The sequence below is a fragment of the Stegostoma tigrinum genome, chromosome 4 (genome assembly GCF_030684315.1).
Source record: "Stegostoma tigrinum isolate sSteTig4 chromosome 4, sSteTig4.hap1, whole genome shotgun sequence".
Lineage (NCBI taxonomy): Eukaryota > Metazoa > Chordata > Chondrichthyes > Orectolobiformes > Stegostomatidae > Stegostoma > Stegostoma tigrinum.
The window spans coordinates 85,074,845-85,097,502 of record NC_081357.1 but is presented as its reverse complement, the minus strand read 5'-3'; the positions used below and the strand labels follow the sequence as shown (position 1 = coordinate 85,097,502).

General features: G+C 42.4%; 1 protein-coding gene across 1 annotated transcript in view; it reads left to right on the top strand.

The window, feature by feature from the left end:
* The first annotated feature begins 825 nt into the window (after nucleotides 1-825).
* The window catches only part of LOC125452853 (collagen alpha-1(XXII) chain-like), a 444,116-nt gene continuing 422,283 nt past the window's right edge, over nucleotides 826-22,658 (top strand). The window contains exons 1-2 of the mRNA XM_059645502.1: nucleotides 826-1,114; nucleotides 10,060-10,183. Of these exons, the coding sequence (XP_059501485.1) occupies nucleotides 10,096-10,183 (88 nt within the window). The 5' untranslated portion in view covers nucleotides 826-1,114; nucleotides 10,060-10,095. The remainder of the gene's footprint in view (nucleotides 1,115-10,059; nucleotides 10,184-22,658) is intronic.

Here is a 22,658-nt window from a genome sequence, read left to right as displayed (position 1 = left end):
AGTTCGTCTATTGAAGCGAACTGGCACCTGTCCTGAAGTTGGACTTTCCCTTTTTCGGAAACTCGTTTTGTATTGAGGTAGAGATTGTGGCTCTACCCAGTAGTAGTTTGAAGCTTTGCGGTGCCCTGCAGATGGAGTATTAGAACAGGAGACAAGTTCTGTAATTCAAGTCCACGAGAATCTGTGAGCTTGATTTCATTGAGAAGTTATCAGTGTCCAATTTTATTTAGCAAGCGGTGATTCTTTCACGCGGTTACTAAATCCTGAAATTTCATTTTGTCGCTCATTCACTAGCTTTGGCTCGCACGAAAGTCATCATCATAAGCTGATACTTCGTGAGTGGCTATAAAAAATTACAGTTTTGGCATCTCCAGTTCTCCTCTTGAGATGGACTTTAGCCAGTTTATACAAAGTGGATAAGCACCAGGGTGAGTGAGTCTGAATAGGAAGGATGATGTCTTTACTTTAAAAGTGGCACCATGTATGAATTGGGTGTTGGGCGAGTATTGCGTGCAAACTTTGGCAGTCGCTGCTTCCCCCCGCGATGTGGTTGTCCGTCTAAGGATCTCATGTTCTGAGCACCCACCGCACCTTCCCCGTTTACACCTAGTGGCCTTTATTGCCGGGATTATATTTTTAAAATGTTTAATTAAGAAATCTTCCAACAGATTGGCTGAGCCAGGAGACAGAAAGCAAAACTGTAGACTGCAAATAGATGATTTATGACTGCAAATAAATTATTTAAATGAAAGCAAAGTATTGCGGATATCGGAGATTTGAAGTTTGAGAAAGTACTGGAGACTCAGCAGGTGCGGCAACATCTGTAGAGAGAGAAACAGTTTAAAATTGCAGTCCGGTGTGACTTTCCCTTATGATTTCGAGCACTAACATCTGGAGCGGGATAGTGGGGTTAAAAGGAACAGAGACTAATTGAACGAGGTACAAGTGGAAATCATAAATTACAGACACGTATTAGAGTGAGTGTAAAAATGAAGGCATGGCGGATGGAGTGTGAAGGGAATTGAGTGCTGTGGGCGAGCGTGGAAGAGGACACGAGCAGAAGTCGGTTCCTTTAATCGATCGTCTGTCAATAGGAATTGGAGAGCAAGGAAGGGTAAGTTTAAGCTGGAAGGCAGAGGGTTCTACGGGCGATGTGTTTGAGAATGAGTGAATACTGCGGCAGGAAAGCAAGTCATTCGTCCAGTTCTCTGTATCCCGCTGAGCATTTAGCCTTTTGGTCTGTCTTTTGCTCACTGACTGGTGTGGTCTTATTGACCCACTCGGGTATGTTCCCACATTGGGTACGCCCAGCTTCACTGTTACTCCAAGGTGTACTGGCAGACCAGGAAATACCAGCGTAAAATATAATTGGTTTTCCAAGGCATACTGTTACACTAAGCTAAAGTGGTATACCATTTGCTGGTATACTGGGCTATATTGGTACACGGGCATCTATTGGTATGCTGTGATAATTGATACCGGTTTTAAAGGAAGTGGAAGTATCCGATGTTATAACTACATTATTCCAAAGTACGTTCTGTTGAAGAACTTCTGGTTTTAATTTGGAAAATTGTACAGATTGCTCTGCTTTTTCAGAAAGGTGAGACAGGAAAGCTAGGGAATTCTACACCAGTTAACATAACTTCTGTTGCTGAAAAATTACTTAAGATTTTAATTAAATATAGGGCGAACATTTTGAAAATCTTCAACTAATCGAGACCACCAGCATAAATTTATAAAGTACAGATATTGTCTGATGAATCCGACCTAATTTAGTAGATGAGCTCATTAAAGTAGTGGACAGAAAATGTCTAAGAATTTTATTTTTATTTTTGCTTCCAAGGGTTTGTGATAAAATCCTTCACTATAAACTGTTTAAATAAAGTATAGCTCATGGAATTAAGTTTTATTGACCTTGTTTAAAAAAAAAGTGGATGAGTGATAGGAGACAGAGCATTGTTCTCAACATGATGTGGCTAGTGCTGTTCCATCAGGATCTCTGATGGGGTCTCAGTTATTCGCCGTATTTAATAGTGGCTTGAAGATTAGTATAGACAGCCACAAACCCAAGTTTGCCGATAACATAAAATAGGCAGCCCTTGAAGCAATGAAGACAGAAATGTAAAGTTACAAAGCAATTTGGTGAATCAGCAAAAATGGGGCAAGTGGATTTCAGTGTAAGCAAATGTGAGGCCAGTTACTTCAGAGCTAGAAAGTGCAGAAATACGCAAGAAACAGCAGAGGTCCAAGGAGTCTTAGAAGGTCATTTCCATAGCTTATTAAAATGTTGTTAACAGGTACACACATATATATCCAGAGCGCTAATGAAATGCAGGCTTTTGTATTTGGGAAAGTGAATCTTAATTTTGTTTGTCAAAAGACCTCTTTTCAAATAGAGAAATACTTCTAAATCTAAATTATAATGATATGTGATGCTTGTAATTCATATCAATTGTATCTTAATAAACTTTTCAAGGCAACAGGTATCACTTTTTCAAGATAATAAAATGTGAGGCTGGATGAACACAGCAGGCCCAGCAGCATCTCAGGAGCACAAAAGCTGACGTTTCGGGCCTAGACCCTTCATCTGAGAGCTCTCTGCTGTGTTCATCCAGCCTCACATTTTATTATCTTGGATTCTCCAGTATCTGCAGTTCCCATTATCACAGGTATCACTTCTCCCCCTGCTTCCAGTGTTTGTCCGTGAGCACTGCTTCCTGTGGGAGATAGTCAAACCATTTGTACACCTGCCTGCAAATTGAAATTTCCCAGACCCTCTGGAAAAGCTCCACTATCATAGTTTGAGATCCATTGGTCTCCAGGATGAGAATACAAGACATTAATTGTCAGGTTGCAAGAAGTGTTTCTACCACAGTTGGATCACAGATTTAAATTTTTCTGATACCACACCTTAGGAAGAATATATTAGTCTTGATAGGAGTGCAACATAGATTTAACAGAATCCTTTCTGGATTTCAGGAGTTAATTTAGAAGGAGAACTTACACAAAATAGTGTTGTATGCTCTGGAGATCCAAGAGTTAATTTGATCAAAGGAACCGCTGGGGTAGGTGGGCAAATGCTTTTCATGCCAGAACTGTGGAAAATAGCCTAAATGCTAAAGACAAGTATTTCAAGAACAGCTTGGAGACACTTCAAGGCAAGGCTAGCAGAAGTTTAGTACTGTCCACCAATGACAATTGATGTTGGGTCAATTGGTAATTCTGAGAAAAAGAGATTTTCATAAGCAAAAGCATGAATGGATTCGGGACATAAAGGTGAATATATCACTAGGCCACAGGTAAGTCAAGATCCCCGTGGATGGCAGAATTGACCTAAGAGATTAAATTACTTCTTGATCCTAAACATCCTAATGTTGCTTATTTTTGAATTAACATGACACGTTAAATTATTATTCCATAGCATTCTGACTGCTGTCAAAACACAGGAAATAGGACAAAGAGTAGGTCATTCAGCTCATTTGTGCTTTTCTGTCATTCAGTATGATCACGGCAGACCATGCAACCCAGTACCCTGTTCTTGCTTTCTCCCCAAACCCTTTGAACATTTAGTCTAATTAATTATTGAAAACATTCAATGGTTTGGTTGCAATCTCTTTATGTGACAGAGAATTCACAAATTACCACTGCCTAGGAGAAGAAAGTTCTCCTCATCTCACTTGGCTGAAACCTTTGAGATGCAGAGTGAAGCCAACATCATTGGTTCAATTCCCATATGAGCTGAGGTTGCCATGAAAGCCTGCTTAGTCTCAAACAAGAGAGGAGCCCTATTGTCCTCTGGATCTATGGTGACATTACCTCACCTTTTACTCTAAACTCCATTGAGAATGGTTCTAATTTATCCAGAACATCAGTCTTGCCATCCCAGAAATCAGTCTAGTAAACCTTTGTTGTATTTGCTCCATGGCCAGACCATCCATCCTCAGATAATGAGAGCAAAACTGCATGCATACAATACTCCAGGGCCTCACCCAAGCATGGTGCAACTGCAGCAAGAGCCTGTAGTATATTAATAGAACTGGGTATGTTGGTATGCCAGGTTATATAAGTATGCTGGGGAAATATTGATATACCTGGTATACTGATACTCCACTGCCAGTTTACATGGGCACTTTACCTCTGTTTAGAAAGTATTATTAAGTTTACATTGAGGTGCATGGGTTGGATTACATGTTTGAAAAGAGGGTTTCTAGTTTGTTTTAATGTTGGATCACTGCTTATGGAAAAAAATGGTTTTTTATACTTGTAACCGAAGAGCAATTAATGGGTGATTTTACAGTATCCTGTGGAATCATAACATTACCAGTTACCTTTCCAGTGGGCAAATCGCAGATTTGCAATCCTGTTCACATCAATTGGAATTCTCAATGTCAACCTGCCACAGACTGTCAGAGAAATGCAGGACAAAGAGATGCCACAAAGACAGTCAAAATAAGGGACAATCCTTTAAAATACTAGACAGTTAGTTACCCTGGATGTGCTAGAGGAGTTCAGCAGGTTGATCTGTTAATACTGCACTGGGAGTTTGTGCTAAGAGTGGGGTTGTAAGGTTTACTCATGCCAAAGGGATACAGTCTCAGTTGCAATAATTAATAGTGATGTCCTTGTCACTAGCCAGCCTTCCAGCAAGTCACTGAAGCCTCACTACTCACCCCTCCCCAACTCCTCCATGATTTCTCACTGACTACCTAGTGATCTAATTCAGTAAAACACTTTTGTTTCTTCAGCAATATTGGACCCAAGGAGTACACTTGGCTGGTGTCAAGTTGACCTTTCAACCTCATGACTGTGTTGAAGGGTTATTAGACTTGTAGACCTAAAATGGCTTTGAAAACACTGTAAATATAAACGATGCATCACCGCAAGCTATCTTTAATTATAGAGCTGGAAGCCGGATGCAGTGAAGATGAGAGCTGTTGGTTGGGAGAGAACACATTTCTCATGACTTTGCAATAAATCATCATTTTTATTTAAGAGTATATTGATCTCATCTCTTTGTCCTGCATTTCTCTGACAGTCTGTGGCAGGTTGACATTGAGAATTCCAATTGATGTGAACAGGATTGCAAATCTGCGATTTGCCCACTGGAAAGGTAACTGGTAATGTTATGATTCCACAGGATACTGTAAAATCACCCATTAATTGCTCTTCGGTTACAAGTATAAAAAACCATTTTTTTCCATAAGCAGTGATCCAACATTAAAACAAACTAGAAACCCTCTTTTCCCACATGTAATCCAACCCATGCACCTCAATGTAAACTTAATAATACTTTCTAAACAGAGGTAAAGTGCCCATCAGTATCAGTATCAGTACAAGTATCAGTATACCAGGTATATCACTGCTACGTTCCAATTGTTTTTTTCATTTACAATAAACTCCAACCAATGTTTAACCATTGTTTGCCTTGATTGACTGAGTGGATATTAACACAAGATTTTAAATTAATTCCAATCAGCTTTTATTGCAGTGACAGTATTGATTCTCTGCCGATTTGTTCCAAAGGAACTAGAACCTCTGATCTGTGTTGAATAGGTCTTGCAGATAATAAATCTGCTTTCAAGCCATTCATGCCTCATTGTTTTGTTTTTATTCAAAATTTCAGAAAATGTAGCTGCCTTAAGCCAGCAATTTTACAAAAATAATTTCATCTTTCCCATCCCAAATCTGTATACTGAACACCAACCCCAATTAAAGTCAGCTTTAGAACAGTGAAGATGTTATTTCTCTCAAGTCAGAAATCTGGGAATTATTTCCTGTCTACCAAAGTGTGGAAAGGTTTCTGCTGAGCTCCAATGTTGGAATATCTCACTGATCTGTCTTTCAGAGTCAGGAAGATGTTATTAAACTATTTACATCTGGCTGTGGTTAAACAGTGGCAAATTATTTGCATATTGCTCAGTACAAAATCCCATTCTATTTTTATGTTTATATTTAACTACATAACGTCATTACCCAGGGAATTAATTCAAAATCTTGGTACACTGATTCTTTTTGTTTTGTAACAGAAAGCTCAGAGTTTTGTGAGGCTTTACAATCTGTCTTAGAGCTCTGACATACTGTTTTCAGATTTTATCTCATTGATGGTCTGGCACAAAACAAATAGTTACTTGAAGCAAAAGCCTGTTTGCCCCTTAGTATCGTAATCAAGTGACTGATGTTTTGGTCAGCATCTCTCCACATCCGTGTCTGGAGCGACTGCACTATTTGTCGCATAGTGGTTTGCTTGGGTGGTGCAACTCAAAGGTTACAAACAGAAGATTGGAGTTGATGACGCCTTGTAATAAAAATCAGTCATTCTGTTTGTATTGTACCAGTCATATAGATTGACCCCACAAGAAACATTACTAACAGATCTGTATTCAGGGTTCTTTTGCAGCTATTTGCTTATCATTTGGTAATGCTACTTTCACAATGTATTTACATATTAACAATACATGGTTAAGAATGTTTTGTTCAACACCTTGTGAATGACTGAACCCACTATTTGAATCCCAGCACTGCAGAAAGTGGTATCAGAGATAATGGGAACTGCAGATGCTGGAGATTCCAAGATAATAAAATGTGAGGCTGGATGAACACAGCAGGCCAAGCAGCATCTCAGGAGCACAAAAGCTGACGTTTCGGGCCTAGACCCTTCATCAGAGAGGGGGATGGGGGGAGGGAACTGGAATAAATAGGGAGAGAGGGGGAGGCGGACCGAAGATGGAGAGTAAAGAAGATAGGTGGAGAGGGTGTAGGTGGGGAGGTAGGGAGGGGATAGGTCAGTCCAGGGAAGACGGACAGGTCAAGGAGGTGGGATGAGGTTAGTAGGTAGCTGGGGGTGCGGCTTGGGGTGGGAGGAAGGGATGGGTGAGAGGAAGAACCGGTTAGGGAGGCAGAGACAGGTTGGACTGGTTTTGGGATGCAGTGGGTGGGGGGGAAGAGCTGGGCTGGTTGTGTGGTGCAGTGGGGGGAGGGGATGAACTGGGCTGGTTTAGGGATGCAGTGGGGGAAGGGGAGATTTTGAAACTGGTGAAGTCCACATTGATACCATATGGCTGCAGGGTTCCCAGGCGGAATATGAGTTGCTGTTCCTGCAACCTTCGGGTGGCATCATTGTGGCAGTGCAGGAGGCCCATGATGGACATGTCATCAAGAGAATGGGAGGGGGAGTGGAAATGGTTTGCGACTGGGAGGTGCAGTTGTTTGTTGCGAACTGAGCGGAGGTGTTCTGCAAAGCGGTCCCCAAGCCTCCGCTTGGTTTCCCCAATGTAGAGAAAGCCGCACCGGGTACAGTGGATGCAGTATACCACATTGGCAGATGTGCAGGTGAACCTCTGCTTAATGTGGAATGTCATCTTGGGGCCTGGGATGGGGGTGAGGGAGGAGGTGTGGGGACAAGTGTAGCATTTCCTGCGGTTGCAGGGGAAGGTGCCGGGTGTGGTGGGGTTGGAGGGCAGTGTGGAGCGAACAAGGGAGTCACGGAGAGAGTGGTCTCTCCGGAAAGCAGACAGGGGTGGGGATGGAAAAATGTCTTGGGTGGTGGGGTCGGATTGTAAATGGCGGAAGTGTCGGAGGATAATGCGTTGTATCCGGAGGTTGGTAGGGTGGTGTGTGAGAACGAGGGGGATCCTCTTGGGGCGGTTGTGGCGGGGGCGGGGTGTGAGGGATGTGTCGCGGGAAATGCGGGAGACGCGGTCAAGGGCGTTCTCAATCACTGTGGGGGGGAAGTTGCGGTCCTTAAAGAACTTGGACATCTGGGATGTGCGGGATGTCCCGCATTTCCCGCGACACATCCCTCACACCCCGCCCCCGCCACAACCGCCCCAAGAGGATCCCCCTCGTTCTCACACACCACCCTACCAACCTCCGGATACAACGCATTATCCTCCGACACTTCCGCCATTTACAATCCGACCCCACCACCCAAGACATTTTTCCATCCCCACCCCTGTCTGCTTTCCGGAGAGACCACTCTCTCCGTGACTCCCTTGTTCGCTCCACACTGCCCTCCAACCCCACCACACCCGGCACCTTCCCCTGCAACCGCAGGAAATGCTACACTTGTCCCCACACCTCCTCCCTCACCCCCATCCCAGGCCCCAAGATGACATTCCACATTAAGCAGAGGTTCACCTGCACATCTGCCAATGTGGTATACTGCATCCACTGTACCCGGTGCGGCTTTCTCTACATTGGGGAAACCAAGCGGAGGCTTGGGGACCGCTTTGCAGAACACCTCCGCTCAGTTCGCAACAAACAACTGCACCTCCCAGTCGCAAACCATTTCCACTCCCCCTCCCATTCTCTTGATGACATGTCCATCATGGGCCTCCTGCACTGCCACAATGATGCCACCCGAAGGTTGCAGGAACAGCAACTCATATTCCGCCTGGGAACCCTGCAGCCATATGGTATCAATGTGGACTTCACCAGTTTCAAAATCTCCCCTTCCCCCACTGCATCCCTAAACCAGCCCAGTTCATCCCTTCCCCCCACTGCACCACACAACCAGCCCAGCTCTTCCCCCCCACCCACTGCATCCCAAAACCAGTCCAACCTGTCTCTGCCTCCCTAACCGGTTCTTCCTCTCACCCATCCCTTCCTCCCACCCCAAGCCGCACCCCCAGCTACCTACTAACCTCATCCCACCTCCTTGACCTGTCCGTCTTCCCTGGACTGACCTATCCCCTCCCTACCTCCCCACCTACACCCTCTCCACCTATCTTCTTTACTCTCCATCTTCGGTCCGCCTCCCCCTCTCTCCCTATTTATTCCAGTTCCCTCCCCCCATCCCCCTCTCTGATGAAGGGTCTAGGCCCGAAACGTCAGCTTTTGTGCTCCTGAGATGCTGCTTGGCCTGCTGTGTTCATCCAGCCTCACATTTTATTATACTGCAGAAAGTGGTTTTGGTTTGTCTCTATATATGTATATTTCTTGATAGAACCAGATAAGGAGAGGGAATTAGCTCATTCTTTACAAATGTGGTTAGTTTGCTGACCGAGCTGGTTCATTAGTTTGCAGATGTTTCATTACCCTGATGGATAACATCATCAGTGGAGCTAATTGGCCACAAGGGTACATGAACGTCAACTAGCAACAAAAATACACAACCAATATCCACTCATCTCCATTCACATGGTCAACTAGGACAACACCAGGATCCTAGGACAGGCCAAACACGAGACAAGCACGGGGTTCTCCATCAAGAAGGTCATCAACAAACACATAGAATGAGACCCTATACTCCACTGCAAAGAACAACTGGAAATGAGGTAATCAAACCCAACACACCCCAGAGTTTAAAAACCAGACAAGAAAACACAACAGTGCATCATCGGGGGCTTCACTGATGATGTCACCCAGCAGGGTGATGAAACATCTGCGAACTAACAAACCAGCTTGGCAAGCAAACCAACCACGTCACCCACAACCTGAGCTACCGATCTACTCAAGAACCTCCTGTATGGTGTCCTGGGTTGGCCACTACAAAGATTTTAAACTCTTTTTTTTAACTATAGCTCTCACACTTCAATTATAATATCAAAATTAAGCCAATGCAACGTTCTTTTCCAGTGGACAAAAGGAGAATTTTGTTACTTGGTAACCCTGGGAAAGATCATAAGATGCACCATCAAACACACACGAACACAGTGATTAAGGTTAATAAGGGATTGTGGGGAGTGAAGGTTGTATAAACAATTGAAAAATGAAGATATTCCGGTTGAAAAAGCTCTTGCAGTCTTTGAACCTGACTCCATGGCTGTTTAGATGTCTTCTATTTTCAGCAGCATAATTTGAGTGTGTGTGTGTGTGTGTGTGTATGTGTGTGTGTGTGTGTGTGTGTGTGTGTGTTTCTGTCTATATGAGCATAAGTGTGTGGCTGAGTACGTATGTTTGTTTGCGTGAGTGGGAATATGTGTCTTTACTTTTGCAAGTAGTGACTATCTTTTGTGTGTACATTCTTCTGTGTGCATCTGTATCCTTATATTGATGAATGTGTGTGTGTGTAAACCTTGTATATATCTGTTCAAAATTGATTTTTCGAGTTCTCTGCAGATTTTCTGATTATTGCTCACATGAATTGATGGAGAAATGAAGTACGTGGCATTGTGGATTGCCTTCCTTTGGGTGACGATTCTGATTCAATTAATCTGCGGAAAGCTTGTTGACAAACGAGCAGGTATGATTCAGTACTACTGCCTCCGTGATTACAATGTATCTGCCATCTTTTTCTATATGTTTATAATAATTATTATCCAGTATTGTGACTATACCTAAGCGATGTAGTATAAAAATCATTGCAATTTTGAATAGTCATTTATTAAGAAAGGCAGTCTACATAAAGATAAAACCGTTGATTAGTTTGCAATGAATAATGGACTAGAATTACTGGACTGATTTAGAACTGAAGTTCTGCTGATGATTACAAATTGTGTTCTCAGTCAGATATCCAGTTTCCACATGGTGCCCAGTAATTTTTGACTTCTTACTACCCAATTTATCACATGATTCTGAATCACTGTGACCACATTTTGACAAGAGATGCAAGATTATTTACAGAAGACAGCTTTTCATTGAATCATCTGCACACAACTTTCATAAAACTGATATTCATGCTGGACAAAATTTAAAAGACCCCTATGTAACCTGCTGATCTTCTAAAATTAATGTGCCATCTTACCAATGTAAGCAGAGAGCTAATGAAACAGTTCTGTCTGACGCCATTATTCCTCAATAATTTTGCTTTCATTTCTGTCTGAATTCAGTTTACTTTAACCACACATCAATACAGAGCATGCAGTATAACTTATAATTCATAATTCTGCATCATTCTTGGTAGATACCCAGTCCCAATGACAAGAAAGCTCTCTGAGACAATCTGTTACCAAACATATAGAGACATGGTCAATTTTCCAGCACTGAATCCCTCACATTTTAAATGTAACTATATATAGTAACATATATTATTGTGCAATTTAACAATTATAATGAATCTGTATGTTAGGTGTGGATTAAAGGATTAACTGTAGGTATCTTCCTTATCAACCAGTGCAAGAGATCTATTCGCATACCGCTGGAGTAGGTGAGACATGAACATGGGTCTCCTGGCTCAGAACTTAGGACACTACTACAGCATCACAACAGCCCCAACAGTTAACTCTGTATTTACTAAATAAGCAGCTATTGAGCATGTTTTTATGGAGCTATGTCATGATGATGATAGAAGGAGTAGGAGCCAAGACCCATTTGTCGAGTCTCAGATCAGGTCTCCCCTACCTTCTCCAGTATGCTGTGTAATGTTTAACTAAGCTTGTTAATGTTAACTCCCCTGAGTTTTATTTTTAATTCATTCAGTAATATGGGCTTTACTGCTTATTGCTGGTTGCTTTTATGAAGTTCAGAGTGAGCTGCCTTCTTGAACCACGGCAGTTCATGTGAAATAGGGGCACCCACAATGCTATTAGGGAGGTAGTTCCAGAATTTTGACCCAGCGACACTGAATGATCACCAATACAGCAGTTTAAGAAGGAAGCTCACCAACATTTTCCACAGAGTAATTGGAGATAGATAAACAGAAATTACTTAACCACTATTCATTGAAAACCAGTTACTGACACAATTGTCTATGGCCTCAGGTTTTGTTTTCTATTTTCAAGATTTACTCAATCTTGAACTGTTTCTTGAACTTTCAGCATGATATTTGTTATGTATAAGAGCTCAGCGTTGCTGAACACTCCCAGGCTTAAGCTCAAGGCCCCAGAACTTTATGAACACCTTCCAGACTACAGGACCCTCCAAGATTCTTCCATTCTGTAGATGGCTCCTCCCCTGTTGATTGGCCCCAGGTTTCATATATTTACTGCTAACATTACAGCTGTGTAAACCCCTGTTTATAGAATATAAACTTCTCATATTCAAGTGATTCCGTGTCTTCTCATTCCATCATCTTCAGAGACCTCAATTACCTATTTTCCAAAGCTGGGTGTCACCCTCTGTCTGTCTTCTTAAAACCCAGTTCCAGAACCCTCACCCCATCCCCCTCTCTGATGAAGGGTCTAGGCCCGAAACATCAGCTTTTGTGCTCCTGAGATGCTGCTTGTCCTGCTGTGTTCATCCAGCTTCACACTTTATTATCCCTTCCAACAGCTTACAGGTGAAGATTGGTGAAGAAATATCTGTCAAAGCAAGAAAAATGAATGTGATTCATTCACTTCTCAAATAAAAAATATCGATTAAATTTGATATATAAAGATATTTACAGCAGGAGAGACAATTTTTAATCCATTTGACAAAGTGAATTATATTAATCTCTATTAATACTCATACGTAGTGGTACGCATTATTCACTGGTATCTTTTCTTAACTTATAGTCATGCTCTGTCGGCAAGTATATTTGAGATTCACATTAACCCACAGTATTAGGATATATTTCATGCATGGGACCATGTTTGGCACACAATGAGCTCACCACATAGTGAGTCTAAGTCCTGTTCTTTTGTTTTTGATCAATGGTCTTTAGAATGAGGTTTGAATCTGCTTCAATAAGTTGGCACTGTTGCCAGTTGGTCCCTGTGGGCAGGTGTTGTGTTTTCATAAGGAAGCAGTCACTCTCTAATAGAGGATGCAATTCTTCTGAAGTCAAACTTACTGTGTGACAGTCCAGGCCTGAAAACCATTGGGTTGTAATGAATATTCATGAAAGAGTTATTTATTTAGATTGACTATGCTTCAAGATATTGCCAGTTGTTTCACAGATGCAAAATATCTCATGAACAAGTAAACACTTGTCTTTGGGGTGCATTTGAGTTTAATATTACAGTTTCACTTTGTTCAAATCAAAGTGAATAATTATTTTCAGGAAAGCTTTGATTGTTAGTGCCTGCATAGTAAGTATGGGTGTTGTTTTGTGCCCTTGATTATCCACAAAGAAGATAATAGATCATCAACAAGAGAATGAGACAAGCATGGGCAGGGAGATCTTGGGATGTGGATAGGGAGTGGAGTGTAGAAAGAGTTGAAATGTTCTGTCATGGAGTGCTCATTATTTGGAGACGAGATTAATGCCATACAAGGGAGAATATGCTGACAAACTGAAACAAAAATGGCAAATACTGAGGAAACTCCAGAGCTTTGGCATACCTGTGGAGAGAGAAACAAGCATTAACTTTGAGTCCAGAAGTTCTGAAGAAGTCATTCCAACCTTGAAACATTAGCACTGTTTCTATCTCCACAGATATTGCCAGACCTACTGAGTTTTCCCAGCTTTTTCAGTTGTTACAGATTGTTGGTTATTTTCCCGGGAATACTTCTATCTCTGGCAGTATCTGCGAAGGGAAAACAAAGTTAACGTTTCAAATCCAGTGACCCATCTTCAGAAATGACTGACAGTGCTTGGAAGTAGATGGTGATAAAGGAGCTGTCACCAGTGACCCTAAAAATCTGTGTAGAGTCTTAGACAAACTCTCTTATTTGAGCTTAGTCATGGTGAACTGAATGGACCTTGCATGACGCTCACTCCAATTCGTTCTCTCAAATTGCAAACAGCTTCCTAATTTTGACACCAGACAGTCCTTGTTTTAAATTTATGAATTCATGGAATGTGGGCATCACTGACCGGGCCAGCATTTATTGCTCATCCCTTGTTGCCCAATGGAAGGTGGTAATAGGAACGTGGGGACAGGAATAGGTCACTCAGCCCCTCAAACCTGTTCCACCATTTAATTAGATCATTGTTGATCTATGGCCTAACTCCATCTACCTGCCTTTGGCCCATATCGCTTAATTTTTTTGTGAAGCAAAGGTATTATGTATCGAAGATTTAAAATTAACAACTGATCTAAAATCACTGCTATTTGTGGAAGTCAGTTCCAAAAATCTACTACACTTTGCTTGTAGAAGTGCTTCCTAATATCTCTCGTGAGCACTCAGGCCCTCATTCTCAAACCATGACCTCTAGTTCTAGAATTTTTTTATTGGATTAAAATTTCCTCTTCTGCTACAGCAGAATTTGAATCCACATCAATAAAACATTAACTTAGGATTCTGCATAACTAGCCCAGTGACATTGGTACTACATTCCCACTTCTCAAGCTGCATTCTTGTAACACTGTAGGCCTGACTGCTGCAGTCCATATGGTGTAGAGTATTGTTAGACAGGGAGTTTCAGTAGTTTGGAAATGGATGTGAACATTAAAAGGATATTTGAGTTACTGTCTGTCCACAGTATTGATGTGGATATCAAACATATTTTCACATCTAATGCCAATCAAAACCAATTCAAAAAGACCAACTTGCTGCTTTGCCAAGACAGACCTGCCGAGTGGAGGTTGAACTATTGATCCGGAAACATGGGTAATATTCTGGAGACCCAGGTTGGAATCCCACCAGAGTGAACGTTGAATTAGAATAAGCAAAACCTTGGAATTAAGTTGCTAATAATGACCATGAAACCATTAGTAGGGAAAAGTCTTTCCTCTTTATGGAAAGAAACTGCTGGTCTATGTGTGACTCCAGACCCTCAGTAATATGGCTAACACTTAAATGCCTTTAGGCAGTTATGGATGGACGATAAATGCTAGCACAGTCAGTGATGCCCGTGTCTGTGAATTATTTTAAAACAAGTCACGAACACTGGCAACATTAAGCAGAAACCCTTACCCCAACTTTGACCAGCCCACCAATTATCAAGGCCTCACATTCCAATATTCGCTTTCCAAATCCCTCCTTCTCTTACTTCCAACTTGTTAATAGTCCACCCTTTGGAGCAAACTGTTCATTCATTCCATCTCATTCTTTCATTTAGCATCCATTTTCTTTTCAATTCAGTTTTGTGAGTCATCAGGATTGTCCAAAGGAAACGTTACATGTCAGCTTACCAACCGGTTGCCACTTACTTAGTACCTCTCATTTGCAGTAAAACATCCTTAAGGCACTTCACAGACACAGAATCAAACAGAAAAAGCGATTTTTTGGCAATTGATCAAAAACAGTCCTTGAGGACCAGAATAAGTGGTTGCACACTCAAGACAGGAGGAATTTCTTCTCTCAGAGTGTAGCAAATTGATAGAATTTTTATTCCTCAGAAGATGTAGGGAGTGAGTCATTAAATTTATTGAAGATTGGGATGGATTTTAATCAGTAAAGGAATCAGGGGTTATGAGGAAAAGGCAAAAAAGTGGATTTGAGGGTTATCAGATCAGCCATTGAGGCAGAACAGACTTGATGGCCAAAATGGCCTACTTGTGCTCCATTGTCTTATGGTCTTGTAAGGCTGGGCGTTTTCAGCTTTAAAGTGGACTCTAGTGCTCCGCAATCAGACACTGTTGCCAAGATGCATCACTTGGATGAGAAATAGGTGGTGGCCATGGATTGATCCTTAGGATAACCAGCAATAACAGGTGAAAATAATGAGAAAGGAAAATACTTGTGGATGCCGGAGATCTGAAATATAAACTGAGAGTGCAGTAAGCACATAATAGGTCAGTGACCTTTAATCAGAACCAGTATATTCAGTAGATAAGGATAAAACCAAGCTACTGCAGCCCCTCTCCCCTGGGTAACAGGTGTGGGAGGAGGATGACCAGGACAACCATTCTAGAAGCTGCTAATAAGTGAAGCAGGATGCAATAGAAGGATAATTAATGGACCTACCTCTGTGCTAGGAAACGGGGGGTCTAAGCCCTATCTGATACAGAAAAATGGCATGACAAGTTTGAACAGGTTGGTTAGAAAAATATCAACAAAGCATACAATTCAGAAAGAGTGTAATTTGTGAATTGATAAGGGGTCGTTTCACTTCAACGGAAGAGAGGAAAGTTTACATAGAACATTACAGCACAGTACAGGCCCTTCGGCCCTCGACGTTGTGCCAACCTGTCATACCGATCTGAAGCCCATCTAACCTACACTATTCCATGTACATCCATATGCTTATCCAATGACGACTTAAAGGTACCTAAAGTTGGCGAATCTACTACCGTTGCAGGCAAAGCGTTCCATTCCCTTACTACTGTCTGAGTAAAGAAATTACCTCTGACATCTGTTCTATATCTTTCACTCCTCAATTTAAAGCTATGCCCCCTCGTGCTTGCCGTCACCATCCTAGGAAAAAGGCTCTCCCTATCTACCCTATCTAACCCTCTGATTATTTTATATGTTTCAATTAAGTCACCTCTCAACCTTCTTCTCTCTAATGAAAACAGCCTCACGTCCCTCAGCCTTTCCTCGTAAGACCTACCCTCCATACCAGGCAACATCCTAGTAAATCTCCTCTACACACTTTCCAAAGCTTCCACATCCTTCTTATAATGCGGTGACCAGAACTGTACACAATACTCTAAGTGCGGCCGCACCAGAGATTTGTACAGCTGCAGCATTACCTCTTGGTTCCGGAACTCGATCCCTCTATTAATAAAAGCTAAAACACTGTATGCCTTCTTAACTGCCCTGTCAACCTGGGTGGCAACTTTCAAGGATCTGTGTACAAGGACACCGAGATCTCTCTGCTCATCTACACTACTAAGAATCTTATCATTAGCCCTGTACTTTGCCTTCTGGTTACTCCTACCAAAGTGCATCACCTCACGCTTGTCTGCATTAAACTCCATTTGCCACCTCTCAGCCCAGCTCTGCAGCTTATCTATGTCTCTCTGCAACCTACAGCATCCTTCGTCACTATCCACAACTCCACCGACCTTAGTGTCGTCTGCAAATTTACTAACCCATCCTTCTACGCCCTCATCCAGGTCATTTATAAAAATGACAAACAGCAGTGGACGCAACACCAACCCTTGCGGTACACCACTAGTAACTGGTCTCCAGGATGAACATTTCCCATCAACTGCCACCCTCTGTCTTCTTTCAGCAAGCCAATTTCCGATCCAAACTGCTATATCTCCCACAATTCCATTCCTCCGCATTTTATACAATAGCCTATTGTGGGGAACCTTATCGAGCGCCTTGCTGAAATCCATGTATACCACATCAACCGGTTTACTCTCATCTACCTGTTTGGTCACCTTCTCAAAGAACTCAATAAGGTTTGTGAGGCACGACCTTCCCTTCACAAAACCGTGCTGACTATCCCTAATCAATTTTTTCTTTTCTAGATGATTTTAATCCTATCCCTTATAACCTTTTCCAACACTTTACAAACAACTGAGGTAAGGCTCACTGGTCTATAATTAGCAGGGTTGTCTCTACTCCCCTTCTTGAACAGGAGAACCACATTTGCCATCCTCCAGTCATCTGGCACTATTCCTGTAGACAATGACGAGTTAAAGATCAATGCCAAAGGCTGGGCAATCTCCTCCCTGGCTTCCCAGAGGATCCTAGGATAAATCCCATCCGGCCCAGGGGACTTATCTATCTTCACCCTCTGTAGGATTTCTAATACCTCTTCCTTGTGAACCTCAATCCCACCTAGTCTAGTAGCCTGTATCTCAGTATTCTCCTCGACAACATTGTCGTTTTCTAGATTGAATACTGTCGAAAAATATTCATGTAGCGCTTCCCCTATCCCATCTGAGTCCACACACACCTTCCCACTACTATCCTTGAGTGGGCCTAATCTTACTTTTGTCATTGTTTTATTCCTTAAATGCCTATAGAAAGCCTTAGGGTTTACCCTGATCCTATCCACCAACAACTTCTCATGTCTCCTCCTGGCTCTTCTGAGATCTCTCTTTAGGTCTTTCCTGGCTACCTCATAGCCCTCAAGTGCCCTAACTGAGCCTTCACATCTCATCCTAACATAAGCCTTCTTCTTCCTCTTGACCAGAGATTCCACCTCCTTCGTAAACCACGGCTCCTGCGCTCTACCACTTCCTCCCTGCCTGACAGGTACATCCTTATCTAGGGCACACAGGAGCTTTTCCTTGAATAGACTCCACATTTCTAATGTGCCCATCCCCTGCAGTTTCCTTCCCCATCCAATGTTCCCTAAATCTTGCCTAATCTCATCGTAATTGCCTTTCCCCCAGCTATAACTCTTGCCCAGTGGTGTACACCTATCCCTTTCCATCACTAAAGTAAACATAATAGAATTGTGATCGCTATCACCAAAGTGCTCACCTACTTCCAAATCTAACACCTGGCCGGGCTCATTACCCAGTACCAAATCTAATGTGGCTTCGCCCCTTGTTGGCCTATCTACATACTGTGTCAGGAAGCCCTCCTGCACACACTGGACAAAAACTGACCCATCTATAGTAATTGAACTATAGTGTTCCCAGTCAATATTTGGAAAGTTGAAGTCCCCCATGACAACTACCCTGTCTGTCTCACTCCTATCGAGAATCATCTTTGCTATCCTTTCCTCTACATCTCTGGAACTATTCGGAGGCCTGTAGAAAACTCCCAACAGGGTGACCTCTACTTTCCTGTTTCTAACCTCAGCGCATACTACCTCAGTTGACGAGTCCCCAAACATCCTTTCTGCAACTGTAATACTGTCCTTGACCAACAATGCCACACCTCCGCCCCTTTCACCATCTTCTCTATTCTTACTGAAACATCTAAATCCCGGAACCTGCAACAACCATTCCTGTCCCTGCTCTATCCATGTCTCCGTAATGGCCACAACATCAAAGTCCCGGGTACTAACCCATGCTGCAAGTTCACCCACCTTATTCCGGACGCTCCTGGCACTGAAGTAGACACACTTCAAACCAACTTCTTGCTTGCCGGTGCCATCTTGCTTCCCTGAAACTTTATTTCGGACCACCCTACTCTCAACCTTTTCTATAGTCGAACTACAATTTTGGTGCCCATCCCCCTGCTGAATTAGTTTAAATCCACCCGAATAGCCTTAGCAAATTTCCCCCCCAGGATATCAGTACTCCTCTAGTTCAGATGAAGACCATCCTGCTTGTAGAGGTCCCACCTACCCCAGAAAGAGCCCCAATTATCCAAGAATCCAAAACCCTCCCTCCTGCTCCATCCCTGCACCATGGAGAAGGTCAAGCAAGAAGTTGCTGGAGGCATGGGCTTAGATTTTAGAAGCTGCAGCATGTTAAAGATATTTATTCAATATGTAGCTGAAGCCTTTTCATCGCCATTACAACTTTCAAGTTCAGAACTGCACCTGTTGAACTGATTACTGCTAGTGATGTCTGCCTGGTGAAATGTGAGTCAGTTATGTTGACCACCTGGTTATTATTTAATGGAAAGGAGTTTCTTTTTATTTTTCCTGATCTATGTTAATGACCTAGATCTTGGTGTGCAGGGGACAATTTCCAAGTTCACAGATGACACTAAACTAGAATGAATTATGAACTGTGAGGGGGAAAGTGTGGAACTCTTGTTGAGAGATTGCTGAGGGCAGACAGCTGGCAAATGACATTCCATGCAGAGGAATGTGAGATGATGCGCTTTGCTAGGAAGAAAGTTGAAAGGCAATGTAAAACAGATGTAAAATTCTAAAAGGGAGTGCAGGAACAGGGGGACCTGGGTGTATATGTGCATAGATCATCAAAGGTGGCAGGAAGATGGAGAAAGCAGTTAATAAAGCATGCAATGTTCTCAGCTTTGATAAGGACGTAGAGTGCAAAAGCAAGGAGATGGTGTTGAATTTGTACAAGATACAGGCTCGGCCTCAGCTGAAATATTGTGTGCAGTTGTGGGTACCACCTTGTAGAAACGATCTGAACGCATTGAAGAGAGTGTGGAAGTGATTTACAAGAATGGTTTCAGGAATGAGAAACTTAAGTCGAGGATTGATTGAAAGATTTGGGACTGTTCTCCTTGGAGAGAAGAAAACTAAGAGGAGATTTGGTACCGGTTTACAAGATCATGAACAACATGAACTCATGAAAGGAACAAGAATAAGAGAGAAGGACTTAAAGTGAGGTGCAAACAAAGCAAGTGTTTAAGAAAATGCTTTATCACATAACTATGGAATGGAATACAGTGCCTGGAAGTATGCTAAAGTCAGATTTAATTGAGACATTTAAAAGTGTATTAGATAGAATTTGTGTGAAGAGATATGGGAAAGGGCAGGAGAATGCCAGTAGGTAATAGAGTTGATGCAGGCACAATATGCCAAATGGCATCTTTCTGCACCTTAACAATTCTGTGATTCTATAAAAGAGCTAGAACTGTCTGCCATTGCTGTTATAAGAAATACAACTGAAACACACTTGCATGGAATGAGGCCATTAAATACCTCTTCAAAACATTCCCAGCTCATGTACCCAAAGCATTCAGATGTACATCTGAAATTGTAACCTCTCATTAATCTTCAGATGTTTATATACTTTTGGTTTTCATTCCAATTTTGACCAGTTGTTGACTTGGGAGGAGGTAAGTCTCATGTTCAAGTCGCAAGTTCCTTACTAATAAGCACTGGGAGAACAACAAAGTGTGGTCAGTCAATCCTTCAGGACTATTTTTGAAATCAAATCTAAGGTTTGTGACCCAGTGTCCGTAAATGAGGCAGCTCACTTCGTATAGGCACGTCTGTTGATACTACCAGCTCAGCATCAAAAGCTGCATAACCTGGGGGTTGATTTATGTTTTGCCAGTGACTTTGTGGAGAGGGCATTCCTTTGTGTCCTGAATAAGTTGGCTCTCTAAACCCATGGACTTCAATGTTTGAAAACTGCAGGTGTGTACACCCAGATTCTGTAAAAATGTAACAAAGGATCTCCAGCCCATGTATAATGCTTTGCTTTGTGCTGTGTGCCAGATGGATAGCTACTAGGTGAGGTGTTGTTGGGATCAATTCTTGTCTCCTTTCCCAAATAATTCACAGTCTCGATGCCGTGTTGGCTTGCAGTTTAGCCTCTAATCTTCCCTATTTGAGCCACAGCCTTTCTGACGGGCTGTCTCTGCATCTGCCAGATATTGAGACCATAAGGCCATAAGACATAGGAATGGAAGTAAGGCCATTCGGCCCATCAAGTCCACTCTGCCATTTATACCATGGCTGATGGGCATTTCAACTCCACTTCCCTGCACTCTTCCCCATTGCCCTTGATTCCTTGTGAGATCAAGAATTTGTTGATCTCTGCCTTGAAGGCATCAAATGTCCTGGCCTCCACTGCACTCCATGGCAATGAATTCCGCAAGCCCACCACTCTCTGGTTGAAGAAATGTCGTCTCATTTCAGTTTTAAATTTACCCCCACTAATTTTCAGGCTGTACCCACAGGTCCTAGTCTCCCCACCTAACGGAAACAACTTCCCAGCATCCACCCTTTCTAAGCCTTACATATTGAAGATATCACACATGTTCCAGACACCCTGCAGGCCCTATCGGAAGGCCTAAATCATTGCATGGATGGCAGCCTCACCAGCTGTGATGGGCGCTACCACCACAGGACAGGGACTTCATCTTGATGTTGACAGTGCCCACTCCTCAGCAGTCACCTGCCACTAACTGATGTCTGCATTACAATGTTGGAGAAGGTGGAAAGAGGCCAAAATTGTATAAGAGATAATAGGAACTGCAGATGCTGGAGAATCCGAGATAGCAAAGTGTAGAGCTGGATGAACACAGCAGGCCAAGCAGCATCTTAGGAGCACAAAAGCTGGCGTTTCAGGCCGAGACCCTTCATCAGAAATGTGGGAGGGGGAGAGGGCTCTGAAATAAATTGGGAGAGAGAGGGAGGCAGATCGAAGATGTATGGAGGAGAAGATAGGTGGAAAGAAGCCTTTTGGTTACTTGATGAGGCTCTGCACAATGTCCTTCAGAGACTTGCAGAGCTTTGTCCTCTATTTGGGTCTGCCACTGGAACCTTCTTGGAGGTTTTCCACAGTCAGCTCACAATTGGCCATTTGTAAATTGACATTGCTGCTACCTGCGAGCCTTTGGTGTTTTTCTGTTCCCATGTTTTCTGTAACAGTCTGCACCAATAAAAATCTTAATTTTAAATATTTTTTGAGATAGAAGTATTTTTGTTTTATAATGCCAACCGAAAGTACTTTGACATCTTTGTCAGATATAAATTCTGGATTGGGTTTCTCGTTCAGTCACTTTGAACCTACATGGAACCCTTGGGGTGCAAAGTGGCTACTCTGCGATTTAGAAGAATTTGATTTAGTTTGGCAGAGATTAAGGTCTGCATAATGGATAGTCTCTTCCAAGTAACTGCTTAAAAATTTTGCATTACATTTCTGAACAGTTATACGAATATAACTTTTCAAACTCTTCTACACATATATTGAAAATTATTTCTTGATCTGAGATCTCTATATTTCTCCCGTTCTGTCTTCTTGTTCAATGTTCAATTCTCCCCACTCCATAATTGGTGGCTGTGCTGCGTGGGATCCTAAATTCTGAGAATCTCTCCCTCACCTGTCCGTGTATCTCTCTCTCACTTATCTTCTTTAAGATACAGAACCTCATTGACCATATTAATATCTGGCTAAAGACAAAATGCAACACATGCTGGAAGTCTGAAACAAACACTAACAATATTGGAGAAACTCACCAGATTTGGCAGCAGGTGTTTCCAGTCTGTTATGGTTTTTCTTCAGAACTGAGATCTGTTGGACATGTTTTTTAATACTTGGACAGAGGTAGAGACCAAGTACAAAAAACAATGGAGATTTTACTGGTGGAGAAAGAAAAATAGATGCTTAATGAATGTAAATAAAGTTGTGAAAGGGACGGAATGAGTTCTCTCTACTGAGAGTGAAGTAAACAAGACAAGG